Source organism: Triturus cristatus, chromosome 4_2 (assembly GCF_964204655.1).
Source record: "Triturus cristatus chromosome 4_2, aTriCri1.1, whole genome shotgun sequence".
In the NCBI taxonomy this organism is placed as follows: domain Eukaryota; kingdom Metazoa; phylum Chordata; class Amphibia; order Caudata; family Salamandridae; genus Triturus; species Triturus cristatus.
Window position 1 is genome coordinate 417,949,645 of NC_140586.1, and position 19,907 is coordinate 417,969,551.

The 19,907-nt window shown below is 47.6% G+C and overlaps 1 protein-coding gene across 1 annotated transcript in view; it reads left to right on the forward strand.

The window, feature by feature from the left end:
- The window catches only part of SLC71A1 (solute carrier family 71 member 1), a 332,367-nt gene that overhangs the window by 152,494 nt on the left and 159,966 nt on the right, over positions 1-19,907 (forward strand). Inside the window, exons 5-6 of the mRNA XM_085601886.1 lie at positions 8,422-8,536; positions 8,865-9,083. Coding sequence (XP_085458012.1) covers positions 8,422-8,536; positions 8,865-9,083 — 334 coding nt within the window. The remainder of the gene's footprint in view (positions 1-8,421; positions 8,537-8,864; positions 9,084-19,907) is intronic.

Sequence of the window (19,907 nt, forward strand, 5' to 3'; positions counted from 1 at the left end):
GGTACCAGATAGAGGAAATGAAAATGGGACATTGTGAATCAAGTGGTCATCCCTCAACACTCTGGTTTCTCACTGGACAGAAAAAATATTCATTAGGTGCATAGCCAACACGGAAGGAAGAAAAATAATATAAAGAGATGCAGGAGAGGGCAGGTCAAAATGCGACAGTGAAGGAGCTAGACCTATATTGTGACTGAGGGGAATCGGGGCTCGACAGAGAGGCACATTGAGCTTTTCAAGTAATTCTAGGGCAGACTCTAGCAAGCCACCCAGGCAATAAAGACATGCCGCACACAATGAGCCTCCTAACTGACATATTCATTTGAGGGACAGTCAACTTGGTTTCTGGAAGGACAGATACCATGAGGTTTAGGGAAGTCAAATCTTTTACAAGGATTAACAGTGGTTGGAGGGAAAGGATTAGATTATCAGGCAGTGCTTGAAATGGATGATGATGACAAATGCATTGAATTACTTTTTTGGAGTACTTGCTACCTTACTCTACTTCTGAAATGCACATCTTTATGACCCACTCTTTTCCTCACACTGATTGCTCTCATTTTTCCGAAAACTTTTTTGGGTTTCGTATCTGATTTTCCCCACCATTCCTTCTGCAAAGCTTGTTATGCTACTGGTAAGCATTTCTCCAAGAGGCCCTATGTCGCGATCCCTTTGCCTCACAAAATGATTTGTCAGAAAACGGTCAATGCTGTCTGTAAAACAATATGTAAAAATTTCACAACAGTTGTAGCTGGTAGCCAAATTATACTTTATGCACTGCAGCCACTTATTTTCACAGAGAGTACTATTTATTTTTCTTCCTTAACCATTGTTCATGGGTATGTTGTAAATATGAGTACTGGATGGAAGGTGTAACTCTTAGTTATCAGGTAGAGCCATTGAACGCGTATTCCACTTTCTATCCGTTCTGTTGCATGCATTTGGGGAATCCTTCCCTCTGAACAGCAAGAAAGATTTCTCCTTTACCAACACCCCATCCTGAAAATAATGTAAAGGTATTAGATGCATGTATGTGCCATAAAAAAAGAAAATAAACAAAGCAATTTTTGCTTAAGCTGCGCTACATGTCACCACTTTTCTAAAACTCCTTCGGGGTACAGATGCTCAGATATTCTGCAATTACTTTTACATTTCTATCCAACTGGCCTTGTGTGTTTTTAGAATAAAAAAATAAATCACTGATAATGTGACAAACTAGAAAATAGGTTCGAAGTATGTGAGCTGTAGATCACATGCTGTGCATAGCTCGCCATCAAGTGTTGGGTCCGGATGTTTGCACTTTGTTATTCTTCAAAGAAGTCTTTCCAGTCACGAGGTAGGTGACTCCTCCTTTCGATGATAGTGTGCATGGGCATCAACTCCATTGTTAGATTGATATTTCCCGCCATCGGGTTCGGACGTCTAACGCTGTGCTTCGGTTCGACACCGTTCTTTCGGTTTCCCTCGGTGCGCAAGATTCTCACTCTCGACGGTATTGTTTTTGATCGCGTTTTCTCTTTTATCGCGTATTGTAGTTACTTGCAAAAAACTTTCGATTGGAAAGCTTCTGGAAGGCTGTCGAGCCTACCCGTGTCGGGCCGACCCGCAGTCGATGGAACAAACTCCCTTTAAATTCTGCCCTCTATGTCACACGAAATACCCAAGCACCGACTCACACAAAGTGTGTAATCAGTGTTTGTCCCCCGAACACAGAGAACATGACTGCGACGCGTGACAGGCTTTCCACTCCAAGAAGACACTTCGAGACCGTTATGCTCGACGTCGCAACATGCAGAGTTAACACACAAGCTCCATTCCGGACATCTTCTGTCACCTATCGGACGAAGAGGCCATGGGAAGTGAGGAGGAGCCGGAGCCGATCAACGTCCTAGGGCTCGACTCCGACCAAGAGGACGACATCCCACATGGACATCGTACCGTGAGTACAGCTTCCCCCTCGTCCCAAGATCCAACTCCACAAAACAAGAAGGCTCCGTTCCAACCCGCGCCCTCGGGCAACGGTCGGCACCGAGACCATGCTTCCGACGTCCCGCTTTCTGGCTGGGCACCGAAGCTTACCAAAAAGCCTTCCGGCTCTGAAAAGACTCCCTCCAGCTCGAGGCCGAGACCTTGGGGTTCGAAACACAAGCCCGGCACCGACCCCCACCATTCGTCAACGAAACACACTTCGGATCCGAAAACAGCAACACCCAAGACTTCAGTGCCGAAACAGTCAGATGTGCTGAAATCACCAAAAACACAGTTTTGACGCTCCGATCGACAAACCGGATGCGAAACAAAAAGTGCTGTAGATTCATCCTCAAACTGGACATATCGCCACTAAAGTGACTTTAAAAAGGACGACTGATACAGTAGAAGAATACCACATTCCTTTAAAAAAGAGAACGGTTGGAACAAACCCTTCCCCTCCTCCTCTTCCTCTTCCTCTTCCTCTTCCTCTTCCTTCACCTCAGATTCAGCCTATTTCACCTGAACATTCACCACCACATACACCTGACAACCAGGATGATGAGGATGACAATGGAGATGATAATCAACCAATTTGCCCACCGGCAATGATCCTGATTTAGATCCTAACAAACCCTCTCCACCAGATGACCGTGTAGGCTACAGAGTTACTGGGTAGAGCTGCCACTACCATGGAGTGCAGCTACATAAGGAGTCCTTAGAAGAGAATTTCCTCTTTGAAATCCTCAGTACCACACAGAGGTGATCATATACACTACCTATGCTCAAATAGATGATCAGGCATATAGATGACATTTTTAACGACCTGGTCAGAGCTCGCATTCTTACCCCTAGAGTAGACAAAAAATACAAGCCAGCACTATCGGGCAAACTATATATAATAGACTCCCTAGTTGTGCCCAATGCAAGGAAAAGGGCCAACTCCCAGACAACAGGAGATGCTCCACCCCCGGATAAAGAATCCAAACTTATTGATGCTTCTGGGAAAAGGGTGGCCTCTCAGGCGGCCAATTTCTGGTGTCTCTCCAACACTCAGGCATTGCTAGCACAATATGACCGTGGGCACTGGGACGAGATGGAGCAATTAATACAATATTTGCCCCAGGAACACAGATCGAAGGTACAAGGCCTGGTGCGTGAAGGGCAACTTATTTCCAATAACGCTAGAAGATGTTCCCTAGATGCTGCAGACAAGGCTGCTAGAGCGGTAAACACCAGTGTCCTCTTGAGAAGACATGCTTGGCTTTGCATTTCAGGGTACAAACCAGAGGTGCAAACCTCCATTTTAAACACTCCCTTTGATAAAGAGCATCTATTTGGCCCAGTGGTACATTCTTCACTAGAGAAAATGAAGGAGGATACTGTAGTGGCCAAATCCATGGGAGCCCTTCAGTCAGCACAAAGCCATGGTTCCTTTCGGCACTCCTTTTAGTGCAGCGGCTCTAAAAATTCCTTCTCAGAGACCACCTCCACCTATAAGGGCAATGACCAACCCTCTCCATCTAGGGGTTACTTCAGAGTGGGTTACAGAGGTAACAACGGCAAAGGCAGTGGCAGGGGTTGAAACACACACACCTCCCCCTCCAATACAAAGCAGTGACTTGCCTCCACTTCCCCCGACCTCTTAACACCTGTTGGGGGAAGACTGTCAGATTTCCTACCAATCTGGCAGTCAATAACCACACACAATTGGGTACTACAAATTAACTGTTCTGGTTACTGCCTGAAGTTCATCAACACTCCTCCATACATTCCACCAAAGTCACACACACTTTCACCAGATCACCTACAAAAACAAGAGGTTCAGTCTCTACTACTAAAAGGAGCTAAAGAACCCGTACCACCGCAACATCACGGGTCGGGCGTATACTCTTTTTACTTCCTAATACCCAAAAAAAGATGTTTCTCTCAGACCAATGTTAGATCTCGGAGAACTAAATCTTTACATTCAGTCAAATCATTTCCACATGGTGACACTGCAAAGTATTACCTCTGCTGCAAAAAGGTGACTTTCTGTCTATTTCAGATCTAACAGATGCCAATTTTCACATTCCAATCCACCCGCTCATCGCAAATTCCTCAGGTTTGTAGTAGTGGGTCAACACTTCCAGTTCAAGATACTTCCATTGGGAGTCACCACTGCCCCCAGAGTCTTCACAAAGTGCCTGGCGGTAGTAGCTGCTCACCTGAGAAGACAAAGCATCCATGTCTTCCCATACTTGGAAGACTGGCTCATCAAAACCAGCACGTACCAGGAATGCCTTCAGCACACTTTAAGAATAATCCAGTTACTATATCAACTAGGGTTCACAATCAATGCGCCAAAAATGACATCTCCAACCAGCCAATACTCAGGACTACCTACGAGCCACGCTAAATACTCAAAAAGCCCTGGCGGTTCCCAGTGCAGCCAGAATTCGAAATCTTCAGGCTTTAGTTCTCCAATTTCAGCCCAATCATTGTATTCCAGCTCAGGTTTATATGAAATTGCTGTGAATGATGGCATCTTGCATCAGAATAGTCCCCCATACCAGACTGCACATGCATCCACTTCAAGAATGCTTAGCCAGTCAGTGGAACCAGTCACTGGGTCTATTCACCGATCTAGTGTTGGTAAGCGGGCGTACTCATTGCTCTCTGCAGTGGTGGAACACACAACATTTGTCAAAAGGATGGCCTTTCAGTAGACCCGGTTCCACAGATAGTATTGACAGCGGACGTGTCCCTCACTGGCTGGGGCGCTCATCTACAACAACACGCAGTGCAAGGCCTGTGGAGTCAACAGCAGAAGTTGCTTCACATCAATCATCTAGAGTTGCTTGCAATCTTTCTAGCCCTCAGTGTTTGACTCACCTGGAAGGCAAAGCTGTCTTGGTTCCTACAGACAACATGACCGCTTTGAATTGCATACAAAAACAGCGGGGGGGGGGCACTCTCTCCAACTGTCACACTTGGCCCAAGACATCTGGAGGTGGGCCATTCACCACAAACTTTATCTCCTAGCGGAACCCCTCCCAGGAGTGAACACCCAGATTGCAGATCTCCTCAGCAGACAGAGACAGCATATACACGAATGGGAACTCCACCCTCAGGTTCTCCTCCCACACTTTCAAAGTTGAGTAGTCCCTCACATAGACTTGTTCGCCACACACCAAAACGCAGAATGCCAAAGCTTCGCCTCCAGGTACCCACACCCGCAATCCAAGGGCAATGCACTATGGATGAACTGGTCAGGGATATTTCCCTACCCTTTTCCGCCTCTCCCACTCATTCCATTAGTGGTTCAGAAGCTCAGGCAAACCTCTTACTAATCCTAGTAGCTCCCACATGGGCATGTCAACCATGGTTCACAACCCTGTTAGAGCGATCTCTAGTCCCGTATCAAAAGCTACATTTAACCTCCAGTCTCCTCACACAGAGCCATGGATAAATCAGACCCCCACATCCCAAGCAACTGAACCTCTCAATCTGGCTCCTGAAGTCTTAGAGTTTGGTTACTTAAACCTTCCTCCAGAATGTATGAATATCATTTGGAAGACTAGAAGACCTACTACAAGGGCCTGCTACGCATCTAAGTGGAAGAGATTTGTTATTTACTGTGGTAACAATCAACCCTCTTGATGCTTCCAAACAGAACATCATATGCTATCTGTAACACTTGCAACTGTCCGCGTTGGCTTATACCTCTATCAGACTACATCTAGCGGCAATTGTTGCATATCTACAAAATAGACCACATTTGTCGTTATTTAGAGTACCTGTGATCAAAGCTTTCATGGAAGGACTAAAAAGAGTCAACCCACCAAAACATCCACCAGCTTCAGTGTGGAATCTTAATATAGTCCTCACAAGGTTGATGGGCCCACCTTTTGGGCCCATGCACGAATGCTAACTACAGTTCCTCTCTTAGAAAACAGCTTTCCTAATTGCAATTACATCATTAAGGAGAGTAAATTACAGGCACATACAAGAACCATTTTTCCAACTACACAAAGTACCAATCCTAAATTTTTACCTAAGGTCGTATCTGCATTTCACATAAATCAGTCGGTAGAATTACCCGTATTCTTTCCTCAACCTGATTCCGTTGCAAAAAGAGCTCTACACACCTTAGATGTTAGAAGAGCTCTCTTGTACTACATTGAAAGGACAAAATCTTTTCGTAAAACGAAACGCCTCTTTGTTGCTTCTTCGCCACCACACCAGGGCAATGCTAACTCCAAATCAGGTATGGAAAGGTGGATTATTAAGTGCATTCAAACCTGCTGTGCTAAAGCAAAGGGAACTCTAACTGTACACCCTAGGGCACATTCCACTCGTAAGCTAGGGGCCACTATGGCTTTTTTAGGAAACATTCCTATTGTTGACATTTGCAAAGCTGCAACATGGTCTACACCGCACACATTCACTAAACATAATTGTGTAGATGTGTCAGCAAGACAACATGCCAATGTGGGTCCAGCAGTATTTAAACCCTATTTCAGACAACTACAACAGCTACAGGTTAGCCACCGCTTTGGGAGGATACTGCTATATAATCTATGCACAGCATGTGATGTACAGCTCACATGCCTCGAACGGATAATGTTACTTACCCAGTAAGAATCTGTTCTTGGCATGTAGAGCTGTAGATTCACATGCGCCCACCCACCTCCCCGGATACCTGTCGATGCTGCAGTTCTCTATTTAATTTACATACATGCGCATCTCTATTCTTTACTACTGCTCCATTCTCAACCTCTGCGGCAAACAATCTAACAATGGAGTTGATGCCCATGCGCACTATCATCAAAAGGAGGAGTCACCTTTCTCGTGTCTGTAAAGACTTCTTCGAAGAAAAACAAAGTGCAAACATCCGGAACCCAACACTAGATGGCGAGCTATGCACAGGATGTGAATCTACAGCTCTACATGCCAAGAACAGATGCTTACTGGGTAAGTAACATAATCCTTCCACATCCTGCTGGGTCTACTGGCCCCAATATGCTTTAAAATGCAGCGTTTTCCATATAGCTTCCTACAGTTCCTTAATAGACAGCCCAGCAACTCCTGTAAAGGTTATTAAGTACTGCTTTGCTCCCTACTGGCCCCGTGTGTTTTAAAATACACAGTTAACCACATCTTGTCATTGCCAGCTTGTTGTATTTTATAATTATTATTATTTCTATTTTTGTCATTTTTTATTGGAGATTAGAGATGTACAATTTCACAAAATACAAAACAAGATCATAAACCAGTATGGGACAAATATTATACACCTACAGCCTAGAATGGAAGAGGGGAAAAAAGGGGGGGGGGGGGGGAGAATAAAAAATAAAAAAGGAAAGAAGAGAAAAGGAGAATACAAGTTAAAGGAATCTCAAAGAAAAGTGGTCCACACCTGCTGGAATATTTGTTCTTGATCTTGCATCTTATATATTACATGTTCATATGATGCTGTCTGCACCATTGCAATCATCCAATCCTCTTTGGAGGGAGGGTTAGGCGATTGCCACAGTCTTAAAACACATAGTTTAGCAGTAAAGCGTGCAGTGTGTAAGAGTAGACTCTGAGGTCGTGAAATAGTAGGGAAACTTCTAAGGTCATGCAATTAACTAATGACGGATATAAGAGGAAGTGTAAGAGGAATTGTTTCCAATAGTGCAGCTCCTATCTCTGACCAAAATTGTTTTATAAGGGGAAATTCACAGATTATATGTAGAAGGTCACAGTTCTCTCCAGAGCATCTCCAACACCTAGAATGCGATGATAATCCAACCTTAAGGGAGTTCAATGCCAATCGTATAAAGTTTTAAAAAGACAAAACTTCATACGCGCTTCACAAGTGCCCTTGTCTAGGGCTTCCAATATGTCTGAGCAAGTATCTTCGTCTATAGTGATATGCAAACATTCCTGCCATTTATCACGGAGAGTAGTAAGAAGCGGCTGAGAGTATAAATGGTTAATCAGAGTTCTATATAAACCTGACATGACACCTTTATGCCGACCCCAACTACAAAGAAAAGTCAATATCGGCAAGGTTTGTAATGACCAAGGGGGAAGGCCAAGACATCTCTTCAGACAATGCTGAAGTTGTAAGTATCCTGAGGCCTGGTGTATAGGAAGATCAAATTCTTCACTAAGAAGCTCAAAAGATTTCAATTCACCATATATTATAAGTTGATCTAAGATTAAGATTCTTCTTGAACTCCAATCAGGCTAGGAAAGTGCACATCCATTAATACGAATACTTTCATTCTTCCAATTTGGAGCTTTAGAATGTAAACAATGGGAAGTCCTCAATAGACGATGTGCACATTGCCATGTTTGGTATTTTATAATCAATAATGGAGTGATCCAATCACCCTTTCCTACAGGACCCATGTTTTGCCATCACTAATGTATTACCAAAACATTTTCGATGTTAACCTGCTTATTTCTTTCTATTTAAAGGTGGTACTTTGCAGTTATCTCTGTTTCTGGAGTTTTTGCAGTGACGTTCTCTGTGGTTTTTGCATATGTAGCAGATATAACTCAAGAACATGAAAGAAGCATGGCCTATGGTTTGGTATGTTACCCTTAATCACTGTTCTTTTAAATGTGTAACTATTTAGTACCTGGTAGGTACTCAAGCACATGTTTATTGACCTATTTATAATCGTCTGTTTTGAGAAATATTATTGTAAGTGATGTATGCACTAGAGCTAAGTGGAATGTAAGAGAGCCACTGAAGAGCAAATTAATATAATTAATAACCGTGGTAACCTGTAGCAGTTTGTCATCTGTAGCATTCAATTTTTTATGTATGACACATGGAAGAGAAATAAGTTATTCTTTTACTAGAGACCTGTCCATTTTTAAATGTAAGACTTTACACTGTTTTTATTTTATTTTAGGTTTCTGCAACGTTTGCAGCAAGTTTGGTTACTAGTCCCGCGATTGGAGCATATCTTGGTCATGTCTATGGCGACAACTTTGTGGTAGTCCTCGCAACTGCTATAGCTTTGTTGGATATCTGTTTTATACTTGTAGCTGTCCCAGAATCTCTGCCAGAGAAGATGCGACCTGCATCTTGGGGTGCTCCAATTTCATGGGAGCAGGCGGACCCATTTGCTGTAAGTAAATATTTGAAGGAGCTTCTCACGTTTTCTTGCCTTTTACTCACACTTCCACACTAGGGAAGTTCAACCTCTGATTGGCATGAGAATGTAAGAGTCTATTTCTGCTTGCAAAGCGAAAAATTCTTCATTGCATTCAATTACAACTCTGGAGCTTTTTCTTTTGTTCACAACAAATGTTTTTATTTGTTTTCATTCTTAGTTTGATAATACTTTGAGTTGTTTTGAATTGCAAGTGTTTCTTTTGTTCCATCCAATTAGGTTTGAATATGTATATAGATAGGTGCTTGAATTACTGTAGGTGGGTGATTGTTGCAATTATTCTTTTTAGAAAGGAGGGTTTGCAGAGATTAATGAAATGATAGACAAATGTGATGGTGTTAGCCTTTTTATTGTTGATTTGTATTGCTACAGCAGTATTGCTTTATGAAACATTTACCTTATGAGCAGTGAAAATTTATTTTGCGCTATTGCTTTCCACCCCATTACAACTTTGATTGTGGCTTATTGAGGCTTCTATTTTTTTTTTACCAAAGTAGGCCTATAGGGATGCATAGTGATTTCTATATTAAATACCGAGAATTTTCCATGAACACATTTTTTCTTTAGATTTGAGAATACTGGAAGGCAAAACCAGCTTAGCATGGGAATGGATGGTTGCCAGGAATGTCCAGCCTTGTAAATTAAACAATCTTACTTTCCTTGAATAGACCACTCAAGGGGCTCGTAGCGTAGGACTTTCTACATTGGTGTGAAGTGCGCATGCTTCCTCATAACTACTATACAGCCATACAATGGGAAGCCCATTTTAATGCTTGTTAAGTGCACCGTGGCAGTCCTGTGCAGCTTTAGCTGCTATCAACATTCAACAGCACATATAATATGGCAACTTTAAGAAGATTATCTGATGGGGAGGGTAGGTTTTGCATAATAGAGCACATAATTCGATACTAGGCAAGTTTACTTTTCCGGGGCTGTGAGCTGGTAACTTGAAATCTATTACAAATGTAAGCTCTCAGACTGAATTTACCAGTGCAGTCTACTATTATCACAGAAAAGTATCAAGCTCCTCTTCTGTGCCACCCTCGTCTACAGACTGCCAGGACCCCGAGCACAATTCTGCGACTCCATCACCGACCTCATCAGCACGCGTGCGCTGACCTCCACCGACTACATCCTACTCGGAGACCTTAACTATTTGGAGAACAACAACGACAACAACTCCTCCACCCTGATCGATAACCTCGGACTAAAACAGCTCGTCACGACGCCGACCCACATCGCCGGTCACACGCCTGATGCCATCTTCTCCTCAAGCCCCCACATCACCTTCAACCACGCCTTCGAACTCACCTGGACAGACCACCACTGCATCCACTTCTCCTTCCGAAAACCCCTCACACACCAACGCACCCTACAGATCCCCCGCTGCTGCTGGGGCAAAGTCACTGAAGAACAATTACAGACAAGCCTCGCACTCAACCCACCGACCTACCCCACCAACCCCGACGATGGTGCACTCACCCTCAGGCGCTGGATGGACGACTGCGCCAACACCGTAGCCCCGTTGAAAAAGCCCACCAACAGAGACACCAGCAAAAGAGCCAGCTGGTTCACCCCGGAACTCCTCGCTTCTAAGCGCACCTGCCGAAAATTTGAGATCCTATGGCACAGCAGCAAGACGCCGGACAGCGGCGCTGCCCACAAAGACGCCATCCGCAACCACCACCACCTCATCAGGACCGCCAAAAGGACCTCCTTCACAGACCACCTTGACAACCACGCACAAAACAGCAAGGAGCTCCTCAACATCGTGAAGGAACTCTCCAACTCAAGCGCCAACGACATCCCGCCATCGCAAGCCCTGTGCGACACCGTTGCCACCTTCTTTCACCAGAAAATCACCAACATCCATGACAGTTTCAACACCCGGACGAACCCTACAGGCCTCGACACCCCAGACCCACCGCACCCTCCCGACCACAACTCCCTGACAACCTGGCCCAACATGATCATCGAGGACACAATCAAGACCATGGGCACAATCCATTCCGGATCCCTTTCCGACCCTCTCCCACACCACATCTTCAACAAAGCCGGCAGCACCATCGCACCCCACCTGCGCAACATCATCAACCTCTCCTTCGAGACCGCTACCTTCCCTGAGGACTGGAAGCACGCAGAGATCAACGCCCTACTGAAAAAACCCAAGGAAGATCCGAGCGACCTCAAGAACTTCCGGCCCATCTCCCTGCTTCCGTTCCCGGCAAAGGTCATCGAGGCGATAGTTAACATCCAGCTCACCCGTCACCTCGAAGACAACAACATCCTGGTCCCCTCCCAATCAGGATTCCGCAGCAACCACAGCACCGAGACCGCCCTCATCGCCGCCACAGACGACATCAGGATCCTTCTAGACAACGGCGAGACGGCGGCCCTCATCCTCCTGGATCTCTCCGCCACCTTCGACACCATCTGCCACCGCACACTACGCACGCGCCTCCACGACGCAGGGATCCGAGAGAAGGCCTTGGACTGGACCACCTCCTTCCTCACCGGCAGAACTCAGAGTCCGCCTCCCCCCGTTCCGAGCCGAAGCCTCAGAGTTCATCTGCGGCGTCCCACAGGGATCCTCCCTCAGCCTGACACTGTTCAACGTCTACATGGCACCACTCGCACGCATAGCCCGACAGCACAACCTCAACATAATCTCCTACGCCGATGACACGCAGCTGATCCTCTACCTCACCAAGGACCCTTCCACCGCCAAATCCAACCTCCACCAGGGAATGAAGGCCGTCGCCAACTGGATAAAGAAAAGCCGACTTAAGCTGAACTCAGACAAGACGAAGATCCTCATCCTCGGGCCCAACCCCTCAGCATGGGACGACTCCTGGTGGCCCGCTTCACTGGGGACCCCCCCGGCCCCTACCAACCACGCACGCAACCTGGGAGTCATCCTCGACTCGAAACTCACCATGACCAAACAAGTCAACGCAGTCTCCTCCACCTGCTTCAACACCCTCCGCATGCTCCGCAAGATCTACAGATCGATCCCGATTAACACGAGGAAAACAGTCACCCAGACCCTAGTCAGCAGCAGACTCGACTACGGAAATGCCCTCTACGCCGGAGCCTTGTCGAAGCTCATCAACAAACTACAAAGAATCCAGAACGCCTCTGCACGCCTAATCCTCGACGTCCCGCGCCGCGTCCACATCACCCCCCATCTGAGGAACCTGCACTGGCTCCCAGTCGACAGAAGAATCTCCTTCAAGCTCCTGGTCCACGCACACAAGGCACCCCACAAAACCGGCCCAGCCTATCTCAACAGTCGACCCTCCTTCTACGTACCCAACAGGAAACTCCGCTCCGCTGACCATGCCCTGGCCACGGTCCTGCGCATCCGCAGAACCACTTCCGGAGGCAGGTCCTTCTCCCACCGCGCCACCAAGACCTGGAACACTCTCCCCCCTCAACCTACGACAAACCGAAGACCTGCTGACCTTCAGGAGACGACTCAAGACTGGGCTCTTCGACCAGTAGCAACAGACCCCTCCCACCCCCCCCCCCCCCCCCCCCCCAGCACCTTGAAACCCTGACGGGTATGTAGTGCGCTGTACAAATGATTGATTGATTGATTGAACATCTAAAATTGAATAATAGAACTATCTCCTCACTGGGGATAAAAAAAGTAAGGTTCAGGATTTAATTTCTTAGAGGATGATACCATCCACATCTCTTCTCACCAGGATGAGTGGACTGTGGCCATCTACTACATGTGAATCCTTAAGCTACACGTAGGTTCAGAATTCTCGTAAGTTGAGGCAACCACTCCTTGAAACCACGTCTCACATTAGACGCATAAACGGGTTAATCATCACTGGAGCCCAAATGGACCTTTAGTCATTCGGCAAATCGCAGGTGTTGTATGAGGTTACAACGCATGCTTTTACCCTGCATGCCGTTACAACTCAATTTTTTACCCCAGCTTGCTGTCGAGGGTGCGCTCTGGAGTTTGGAATAGTATAATGTTCGAGGCATATGAGCTGCAGATTGTACACTTTTGCATAGATCGCCATCTGGTGTTGGGCCCGGATGTTTGCAGTTTGTTTTTGTTCTTGGACAATCTTTGGAAGTCACAAGTTCGGTGACTCCTCCTTCGGTCCGTACTGCGCATGGGCTTCGGCTCCATCCTCAGATTGTTTTTTTCCGCCATCGGGCTCGGATGTGATACTTCGTGCTCCGGCTTCGAACTATGCCAGTTCCAGCCTCGACGGAAAATCCTCGTCCATCGAGATTCTTCATCAATCATCTTCTTCATCTCTCTTAGAGGCACTTTCTCGATTCCACACATCGGCACCGGCCTTCGGGCCCTTCTCGACTCCGGTCCCGGCCGATGGAAAGGACTCCGTTCAAAAAGTGCCCAAAATGTGGGTCTAAATTTCCCCACACCAACCTCCATCAGGTGTGTAACCTTTGCCTCTCTCCCGAACACGAGGCCCGAGACTGCCCCGCCTGCAAGTCTTTTCGATCGAAAAAGACCATCCGGGATCGAAGAGCTCGACGCACCATGGCGCACTCATCGACCTCGGCTCCACCGGACATCTTCGGAGACGACACCGGAGCTTCGGGGCAACAACACACCGAGCAGGAGGAAGATATCGTCAGCGCTTCCGAGGCCCACGACTCCGACCTGGAGGACATCACACCGGCGCAGAGGGTCGTGAGTACTCTACCCCCTCCCACCCCCGTGCCCATATCCAAAGAGACTCCAGTTACACCTTCGCCTCCGGGCCTAGGGAAAACCAAACATACAGCTTCTATCACCCCACCTTCGGGCCCGGTGTCGAAGCATCACAAGTCTCACGGCGGCTCGGGCTCGAGCCAGCCTACTCCTGGTGCCGACAAACACCATTCGGCACCGAAGAAAGTGACACCCAGTTCGGCTCCGAAGCCACCGGTGCCGAAGCCTGGACTCTCGGTGCCGACAAAACACAAGCATAAATCCCTTGGCACCGACGCTCCCGCGCCGAAGCCTACCTCGACACCGAAAAAAACGGAGGTTCCAAAAAAGCATGGCGCAGAGAAACCACCCAAGTCCTCGGCTCCGAAAACATCGGCGCCAGCAGACAATTCGGTGCCAGCGGAACTATTTACACCTGATCCTTCTCAAAAAACCTTAACAAAGGATCCAAAGACTGGGCTCTTGATTTTGTCTATCAAGAAAAGACGTCTTGACAAACCAGCTCCTCCTCCACCGCCAAAACGGAAGGACTCTGCCACATCTCCTCTCAGAGTGCCCTCCCCACCACCTCCTACATCTCCTCCACCTCTCCCACCTCCTCTCCCTCCCAGGTCTCCACCACCCTTGCCTCATCACTCCCCAACCCCGTCTCCAGAACCTGATTACGGGGATCCAGATTATGATCCAGCGGACGCCCCGCTGGACCCCACACCCCCAGGAACCCCAGACCCATGGGAGGATTACCAAAACCCTGACATACCAGATGTGCCTCAGGATGACCTCTATCCATCCAGGCCATCTCCCCCGGAGGACTCACTAGGGTTTCACCACTTAGTGCAGCGAGCAGCACACTATCATGGGGTAGAACTACATAGCGAACCAGTTGAGGAAGATTTCTTACTGTATACGTTTGATATTCAGGATAAATCTACAGCCATCTTGCCCATGCTTAAGGGTGTTACCAAACATGCAGCAGAGGTGTTCAAGGACCCAGTCAGGGCCAGGGTCTTAAACCCAGAATAGAAAGAAAGTACAAGGCAGCCCCCACAGATCCTGCATACATTAAAGGACCTGCTCCTTTAGATTCACTAGTTGTGTCCACAGCTAGAAAGCGGTCCAACTCCCAGTCATCAGGTGAGGCTCCACCACCAGATAAGGAGTCAAAACTCTTAGATGCGTCTGGTAAACGCACTGCCTCGCAAGCCGCAAACATTTGGCGTATTGCGAATACACAGGCGCTGCTTGCGCGCTATGACAGAGCACACTACGATGAGCTAGAGGCTCTTATGCAACACCTCCCAGAGAAACACAAACGTAGAGCTCATGACCTAATACAGGAGGGTAAGCTCATTACTAACACCTCCATTAAATGTGCCCTCGACGCAGCGGACACTGCTTCTAGAGCTATAAATACTAGTGTCCTGCTTCGCCGTCATGCCTGGCTCAGGATCTCAGGGTTTAAGCCAGAAGTCCAGGCATCCATACTAAATCACCCCTTTGACCAACAACACCTATTTGGGCCAAAGGTGGACGAAGCATTAGAAAAAATGAAAAAGGACACGGACACAGCAAAGTCTATGGGGGCAATACAATCCCAAACCCCTAGACGCTCCTTTCGGCGTTCGTCCTTTCGTAGCACAGGCAGAGGTTACTCCACCGATAGTGCCTCTACCTCCTACAAGTCCCCTCCTCAAACTACCTTCTCAAAGGGCTACCAAAGAGGTGGATACAGGGGCAACAACACTAAGGGCAGGGGCAAAACCAACACCACCCGTTCTGCCACACCGCCCACACAATGACTTCCCCTTGCTCCCCCAAGACCATCCCACTCCGGTCGGGGCCAGACTACAAAACTTTATTCACACCTGGGAGTCCATAACATCGGACAAATGGATGACCCAAATTATTCGGTCAGGGTACTGTCTCGAACTAACATCTACCCCACCCAATATTCCACCAAGGCACCGTACAATGTCACAGGAACATTCCACACTGCTCAAACAGGAGGTGATCTCCCTCCTCCAAAAACACGCTATAGAGCAAGTCCCCGTCAATCAGCAAAATTCAGGGGTCTACTCTCTGTATTTTCTAATACCAAAGAAAGACGGGACCCTGCGGCCCATTCTGGACCTCCGGCCTCTAAATGCATACATACATTCGGACCATTTCCACATGGTCACCCTCCAACAAGTCCTCCCACTCCTCTGTCAGGGAGACTTTCTCACTACATTGGACTTGAAAGACGCATACTTTCATATTCCAATACACCCTTCTCACAGGAAGTACCTCAGGTTTGTGGCGGACGGTCAGCATTACCAATTCACGGTTCTCCCCTTCGGGGTCACAACCGCACCACGGGTGTTTACCAAATGCCTAGCGGTAGTAGCAGCACACCTCAGACGCCAACACATTCACGTCTTCCCTTACTTAGACGACTGGCTGATAAAAGCCGCGTTCTACGACCAATGTGTGCAACATACAAACAGCACCATCCAACTGCTCCACCAGCTAGGCTTCACGGTGAACTATCAAAAGTCCCACCTCATACCATCTCGCACAAAGCAATATCTTGGGGCCACTATAGACACCTCCAAGGGTATAGCCTATCCCAATTCAGCCAGAATCACAAGCATACAAGCCTTGCGCCAAACATTCATTGCTCAGCACTCTCTCCCAGCAAGAGTGTTCATGAAGCTAATAGGGATGATGGCATCTTGCATCTTCATAGTGCCCCATGCAAGACTCCACATGCGTCCACTCCAAGAGTGCCTAGCACGGCAGTGGAACCAGGCCCAGGGACAGCTGACGGATCTGGTGTTGGTGGACGGCCGCACCCATCACTCTCTGCAGTGGTGGAACACCACAAACCTTTCCAAAGGGCGGCCGTTCCTGGACCCGGTTCCTCAGGTGATTCTAACAGCGGACGCATCGCTCTCCGGCTGGGGAGCGCACCTCCTACACCTCACAATGCAAGGTCTATGGACGCCACAGCAAAAGTCGCTCCACATCAACCATCTGGAGCTATTGGCGATCTTTCTAGCCCTAAAATCCTTTCAGAAACAAATTTCAGCCAAAGCAGTCCTCATTCGCACAGACAATATGACTGCAATGTATTATATTCAAAAACAGGGGGGGACACACTCTCCCCAGCTCTCCCGCTTAGCACAGAGCATATGGAGATGGGCAATTCCACAAAAAATCTTTCTCCTGGCACAACACGTCCCAGGCATACAAAACACCATGGCAGATCTGCTCAGCAGACAAACGCAACAAATACACGCATGGGAACTGCATCCACGAGTTCTTCGCCCATTCTTCCGCAAGTGCGGGCATCCTCAGATAGACCTCTTCGCCACCCACGAAAACAAAAAATGCCCAAGCTTCGCCGCCAGATACCCACACCCATTGTCCAAAGGCAATGCGATATGGATGAACTGGTCAGGCAAATTTGCATACGCCTTTCCACCTCTCCCACTAATTCCATTAGTGGTCAAGAAGCTACAACAGCACTCCCTCACACTCATTCTGGTAGCCCCAACATGGGCCAGGCAGCCGTGGTACACCACACTATTACAGCTATCGGTGGTACCACATCAAAAACAGCACCTGTCCCCATGCCTCCTAACTCAGAACCATGGAGAAATCAGGCACCCGGACCCAGCTCAGCTCAACCTTGCGATCTGGCTCCTAAAATCTTAGAATTTGGGTACCTTAACCTTCCCCCTGATTGCATGAACATTATCAAGGAAGCCAGACGTCCTACCACTCGAGCATGCTATGCCGCAAAGTGGAAGAGATTTGTTGTTTACTGCCGTAACAATTCAATCAACCCTTTAGATGCATCCATACAGCACATCATATGCTATCTACTCCATCTTCAAAGGTGTAACCTGGCATATTCATCCATACGCCTACACCTAGCAGCGATTGCTGCTTACCTGCAAAACAGACAGCATTTATCATTGTTCAGAGTGCCCGCTATTAAAGCCTTTATGGAAGGCCTTAAACGAGTAATTCCGCCCAGGGCACCACCTTCCCCTGTATGGAATCTAAATGTAGTTCTTACAAGGCTAATGGGTCCGCCCTTCGAACCAATGCATAAATGTGAGCTACAGTTCCTCACCTGGAAAACAGCTTTCCTCGTAGCTATCACTTCCCTTGGAAGGGTTAGTGAAATACAAGCGTTCACTATACAAGAACCCTTTTTACAAATACATCACAGCAAGGTGATACTTCGTACAAATCCAAAATTTCTGCCCAAGGTCATTTCCCCCTTCCATCTTAATCAATCGGTGGAATTACAGGTCTTTTTCTCGCAACCTCAATCTGTTGCGGAAAGGGCTCTACATACACTTGATGTTAAGAGGGCTTTACTGCACTACATACAAAGAACGCAACCTTTCAGGAAGACTAAACAATTGTTTGTCTCTTTCTCTCCACCGCATAAAGGCAACCCCATCTCTAAATCAGGGATAGCTAGGTGGATTGTAAAGTGCATACAAATTTGCTATCACAAGGCAAAAAGAACATTATCTGTTCCACGTAAAGCCCACTCTACAAGAAAGATAGGGGCTTCTATGGCTTTTCTAGGGAACATACCCTTAGATGACATCTGCAAAGCAGCCACATGGTCAACACCGCACACCTGCACAAAACATTACTGTGTAGACGTGCATTCCAAGCAACAAGCTAGTGTGGGCCAGGCTGTACTAAAGACACTATTTCAAACTGCTGCAACGGATACCGGTGGTCGCCGCTAGGGCTGGGTACTGCTATGTAATCTATGCAAAAGTGTACAATCTGCAGCTCCTATGCCTCGAACGGAATATGCTACTTACCAGTATGCATCTGTTCTTGGCATGTAGAGCTGCAGAGTTGTACACGCCCACCTGCCTCCCTGGCTACCTGTATCCGTTCCAGTCTATCTTATTTAGATACAACACACATGGGTTTCTTACTGTTATCACTACGCTCCATTTTTTCCCTGCTGGCGAAAAACAATCGGAGGATGGAGCTGAAGCCCATGCGCAGTACGGACCGAACTCGTGACTTCCAAAGACTGTCCAAGAACAAAAACAAACTGCAAACATCCTGGCCCAACACCAGATGGCGATCTATGCAAAAGTGTACAACTCTGCAGCTCTACATGCCAAGAACAGATGCATACTGGTAAGTAGCATATTCCTTACTATTCCAACTCCAGTCTGTGCAACAGCAGGGAAAGTGTTGGAGTTAAATCCAACACCTTATACCCCCTACAGCCAGCCATTTTTGTTGTAATGGCATGCAGGGTAAAAGCATGTGTTATGCATGCGTTGTAACTGCTGTGTTCGAGGCATATGAGCTGCAGATTACACACTGTGCATAGATCGTCAGGCCCGGATGTTTGCAGTGGTTTTTCCTCTTGGAAAGTCTTTGGAAGTCACGAGGTATGGGACTCCTCCTTTGGATCGTATTGCGCATGGGCTTCGGCTCCATCCTCAGATTGTTTTTTTCCGCCATCGGGCTCGGATGTGATCTTCGCGCTCCGGTTCCGAACCGTTTTCAGTTCTCCTGATCGGCGCGCAATCCTTCCCTTTCCGCTGTATTGTTTCGATCGCGATCTCGACGCGAATCTCATAGTGCGAAGTCTTCGATTCCGGTCGTCGACGAAGGCCTTTCGGGCCTACCTGAGCTCCGATCCTGACTGATGGAAAGGACTCCATTTAAGAAGTGTCCTCGATGTGGGTCAAAGTTTCCCCACACCGATCTCCATGAGGTGTGCAACCTCTGCCTCTCCCCAGAACACGAGGCACGAGACTGTCCGGCTTGCAAATCCTTCTGGTCGAAAAAGACCATTCAGGACCGAAGGGCGAGGAGAACCATGGCACACTCGTCGACTGCAATCCCCGATGACCTCTTCGGAGAAGGCATCCATGTTCCCGAAGACCAGCACATCGAAGAGGGCCTCTTCAACGCCTCCAAAGCAGACGACTCAGATGTCGAGGACATCACTCCGACACAGAGGGGCACGAGTACTAACATCGATCCCCACTCCCCACCCTCGACGGCATCGAAAAAGGCTTTCGGTCACG